The sequence below is a fragment of the Seriola lalandi genome, unplaced genomic scaffold, assembly GCF_002814215.2.
Source record: "Seriola lalandi dorsalis isolate HSWRI2012SDOR001 ecotype SW California unplaced genomic scaffold, Sedor1 jcf7180002054433, whole genome shotgun sequence".
Lineage (NCBI taxonomy): Eukaryota > Metazoa > Chordata > Actinopteri > Carangiformes > Carangidae > Seriola > Seriola lalandi.
In genome coordinates, this window is record NW_019524986.1 from 47,027 (window position 1) to 51,706 (window position 4,680).

Genomic DNA, 4,680 nt, shown 5'->3' on the forward strand with positions numbered 1-4,680 from the left:
TGGCGTCGTGTCGTTTGTAATGTTGATGTAATGTAATGAATGAAATCAGCTGTTTCATTCATGCGTCACCGTCTGTGTTTCATTGGCTGTTTGTTCTCCAGCTCAACATCCAATCATATCCTTGTTATCTTGATGTTTTGTATTTCATCACTTTTGCTCTTTGTTGTTGTTGTGAAGCAGAATCATCCTGAGCTGCTGCTAACAATTATTTTCACTATCAATAATTTCACTGATTATTTTCTTGCTTGATTGATTAGCTGTTTGATGAGATTCATAACTGGGATACACATTCAGATCAAGTCAGTAGAAAGAAAGTCAAAAGTAGAATAAAGATAAATATTGAATCAGAAATGATAGAGACGGTGAACAGTAACCTGAAACACACACATATGATTAGATGTCCAGTTTTAAATAATAAAGAAATAATAAAAACAGCGAACGTGTCTGCTGACTGTGACTGTTTAGGTTGGTGCAGTGAGTAAAGGCCGAATCAGGTTTCAGTTTCATTTTGATGTGAGAAACACCCCAACTCTCCTGTGGACCCCCCCCCTCTATCTATCTATCTATCTATCTATCTATCTATCTATCTATCTATCTATCTATCTATCTATCTAACTAACTATCTATCTATCTATCTATCTATCTATCTATCTATCTATCTATCTATCTATCTATCTATCTATCTATCTATCTGTCTATCTATCTATCTATCTATCTATCTATCTATCTATCTATCTAACTAACTATCTATCTGTCTGTCTGTCTATCTAACTATCTATCTATCTATCTATCTATCTATCTATCTATCTATCTATCTATCTAACTATCTATCTATCTATCTATCTATCTATCTATACTCTAGAACCGAGGTCACTGATTGGCTGACGGCAGTCTGGGTCTGGACCTGGACACTGTGCTGTTCGGACCTATAACCTAGAAATTATTGATAATTATTACATCTTGATGGAGCTTTTCTAATTTAACGGTGCAGATTTTCTAGCCATTCAATCACTGGCCACATGATGCTGCTCAGCCAATCAGAGACAGGACAGAGGAGAGATGAGGAAGAAAAGAGAAAACAAGGTGTTAAAGCTGCTCAGTTGTTAAGATGTGTTGAATTGATTTATTATAAAAAGGTTTGAGAATTAAGATCTGAAGTGGAGTTAAACCCAGAGAAGATAAAGGGAAAATTAATTGTCTAATCAATAATTATTTTATAACATTTTTTCAAAAGCTCTCTATTGTGGACACAACGAACTGGACCTTAGTCTAACTGGGCCTCTTTGAATTGACATCAACACAAGAGTTCCCTCTCTGAAACACTGCTGGGGAAAACATGCAAATTTCAGACTGATTACACACACACACACACACACACACACACACACACACACACACACACACACACACACACACACACACACATACACACATACACACACACACACTTACCTTCAGTGGCATATGCTCCGGAAAATTTTGTCAGAATCAGATACAGAGAAAAACCTAAATGACTCTGCATCGCAGCAGAGAAGCTCCTGTCAACAGATGACTTTATCGTTTCTACCCACGCCCAGTCCGAGAGGCGGAGGACGGCTGCTGCTGAGGATGATGATGATGATGCTGCTGCTGCTGATGATGATGATGATGATGATGCTGCTGCTGAGGATGATGCTGCTGCTGAGGATGATGATGATGATGCTGCTGCTGCTGCTGCTGAGGATGATGATGATGCTGCTGCTCACTCTGGATGTGAAAGAGAAGATGAGAGAGAGAGGACGCTCTAGTCACAGTATCATTTCAAGAAAGTCAGATGACTTCACAGAAAATATCAGAACAACCACCAGATGGCAGCAAAGAGCCGCTGCAGAAATCCAGCAGGATGACACACACACTCAGTGATCACTTTATTAGGAACACCACACTAACTCTGAGTAGTTCCTCAGTTCTTTGTGTTATAGATTCACCTGATGTTGGAAACTTTCCTCCTCTCCATCTTGACATGACTCATCGTTTTTGCAGATTCATGCCTCCAAGCTCCTGCTCTACCACATCCGAAGGTCTTAACTGACAAGTTTGCTGTAGAGGCTGATGTATCATATATAATAGAAAAGATATATATAATGCTGATTAAATTGCAGAATATTTATTTTATTTTTATTTTTTTATTTTTTATTATGGTTCCATTAGTATCTTTACTGGCTCCATCTATGTTTTTACTGGCTCCGTCAGTGTTTTAACTGGTTCCATTAGTGTCTTTACCAGCTTCATCAGTGTTTTTACAAGCTGCGTCGGTGTCTAGCTCTGTCAGTGTTTGTACCAGCTCCGTCAGGTTCTTTACAGGCTCCGTCAGTGTCTTCACCATTAGTTTTGGTCTGAGAGGCTGGTAGTCTAGTGCAACCTCTAGTGGCAGTGACGAATGTTTGCAGAGCCTTAACGGATACAATGAACAGCTCAAACATGAGCCTCTGGCCTGTTTTAACAGACGTGACCACATGTGAACTTTTCCTTTAACTTCTGTATTTCCGTTTAGCGACTGGAGACAAGACTCACCTCCAGAGAGGAAGTGGACTCAGGCAGAATGGAGCGAGCGTCCCTTCAGTGTCTGCTCTGTGAGTACGATCTGATGTATTATAGCAAGTCTGTAGTGAAATGTTGTGTATGTAGTGTTATCATTAGTAGTGTTCTTAATAGTTAATTAATTATATTAAAACCTCATTTAAATCATGTTTCTTATTTTAGATAGTTCAATGTTAATAATCAGAGATTTTATCTGAAATACAGCACTATACTGTAATAATTCATATGGTTATTTCTTGAAAGCCACTTCACTTTTATCCTTAATTTGATATAAATAGATGTTTAAATTTCTTACCAAATCAAACTTCTAGATTTTAGAAATATAATGTCACAGTTTCAGTCATAAGTTGAGGTTGTGTAACTACTGTTAGCTGTCCATTAATAGTTAATAATAATAAACAGTGAAACAACATTTGAGCCTCTGACCTTACACGCATAGATTATATCATCTTTAATATTAATTATATATTGACTTGATGTGATCTCTTTGAATTGTGCTCAATAATTTATTTATCAAATATTTCTCAGGATACAAATTCACATCATCGGCGTAGAGTTACGTAATGCAATTCATAAACGTCCCTTACACGACCTTTCTTTCCTAATAGGCTCATGATTAAATATTGATCAAGTGTAAACTTTATATAATATAGCTCACAATTAATTACAAATGCTCAGTGGAACCAGTCTGTGTTTCACTGGTACCTGATTCATCACACATCCTGCGTTGTGTTGTAAAGTGTTTCCATCTGCACCTTTCCTGTTTCTCAGTTCTTTAATCTAAAACTAACCCGAGTCTCATTTCTCTCTAGTCCTGACCTCAGTGCTCTGCTGCAGATCAATCCAAGGTCAGTAAACGTCTCTGACTCTCTGAGCCTGTCGGGTCACACCTGAGCTGATCTGTTACTAACATCACCTTCTCACACATGCAAACCTGAAGCATCAGAATTGAGATCTTGCATGTGATTGTGTCAGAATGTGCAGGAAATTTCATTTGCTTATTTCTTTAAATGTATTTTCTTAACTTTAGATGACACACACACCTTCAGAAATATAGAGAAACATCTTGCCAAAGATTTCAGCTGCATGGTTCGCCCCGTCCTTTGTGTCGACCCACAGTTATGTTTAATTGTTAAATGACATCTAGTGGTTGTGTGAGACACCATCAGTCATTTCACATTTCAGCACAGACTGTAAATAAAGATAGACTTAGCCTCTGTGACATCACCCACAGGTTTCTGAAGAGTGGTTTTGAAGCTGCTATACTGTCGCCATCTTGGCAGTGTCTGACCCCGCCCCTAACAAACCTATATTTGTATTGTTTTGATCAGTTTCAGTTTGTGGAGCCAAGTTTGTGTGTCTGCTAATATAACAACAAATAAGACCACAACACTCACAGAATAATAGGCCATCGAACACCACAACAGAGCGTACAAAAAAAAACCAAGAGACCAGACGAGGTTCTGAAACTCGACGTGTGGAAGTAAAGACTCATAACTGAACTTACAGTCATCTGACATAAACAACACTGACACTCTCTGAATGACAAAACTAACAATATGCAATGAAACTCAAAATGTGCTGCTTCTGCTCTTCTTAGAAAGTAAAAACAAAAGACGAATCAGACGACTGTTTGCAGAGCTGAAGATCCATTCAGATTAACTTATTTTGATTTCCCTCCAGCTGGTCTGACGGTGAGTCCCAGCAGCTCTCAGCTGTTTGAAGAAGACTCTGTCTCTCTGAGCTGTGAGGAGGACGACAGCTCTGCTGGATGGAGGCTGAGGAGGAACACCACCAGAGAAACCAGGACTCAGTGTGACGACTGGGGAAGATCAGCTGGTTCTTCCTGTAACATCAGTCACATCGTCCCATGGGACAGTGGAGTTTACTGGTGTGAGTCCAGAGAGGGAGCAACCAGTAACAGCATCAGCATCACTGTCACTGGTAAGATCAGACTGTGGAGTCAGTGTTGATGAAGCTGTGTGTAAATGGATGAAATGCTGTAGTTTGTCTGTGTGTTGAGGTGGAGCAGTGATCCTGCAGAGTCCTGTCCTCCCTGTGATGGAGGGACATGATGTCACTCTGCACTGTAAAACAAAG

The 4,680-nt window shown here is 39.3% G+C and overlaps 1 protein-coding gene and 1 pseudogene across 2 annotated transcripts in view; one reads left to right on the forward strand and one right to left on the reverse strand.

Moving 5' to 3' along the window:
• LOC147818855 (uncharacterized) overlaps window positions 1–1,522 on the reverse strand; it is a 3,045-nt gene extending 1,523 nt beyond the window's left edge. The window contains exon 1 of the mRNA XM_087175252.1: window positions 1,453–1,522. Coding sequence (XP_087031378.1) covers window positions 1,453–1,522 — 70 coding nt within the window. The remainder of the gene's footprint in view (window positions 1–1,452) is intronic.
• A 949-nt stretch (window positions 1,523–2,471) lies between these two features.
• Window positions 2,472–4,680, forward strand: part of LOC111658278 (uncharacterized) — a 3,840-nt pseudogene continuing 1,631 nt past the window's right edge. The window contains exons 1-4 of the transcript XR_015437530.1: window positions 2,472–2,612; window positions 3,393–3,428; window positions 4,264–4,524; window positions 4,604–4,680. The exon at window positions 4,604–4,680 is cut by the window's right edge and continues 146 nt beyond it. The product of XR_015437530.1 is annotated as an uncharacterized LOC111658278 (transcript). The remainder of the gene's footprint in view (window positions 2,613–3,392; window positions 3,429–4,263; window positions 4,525–4,603) is intronic.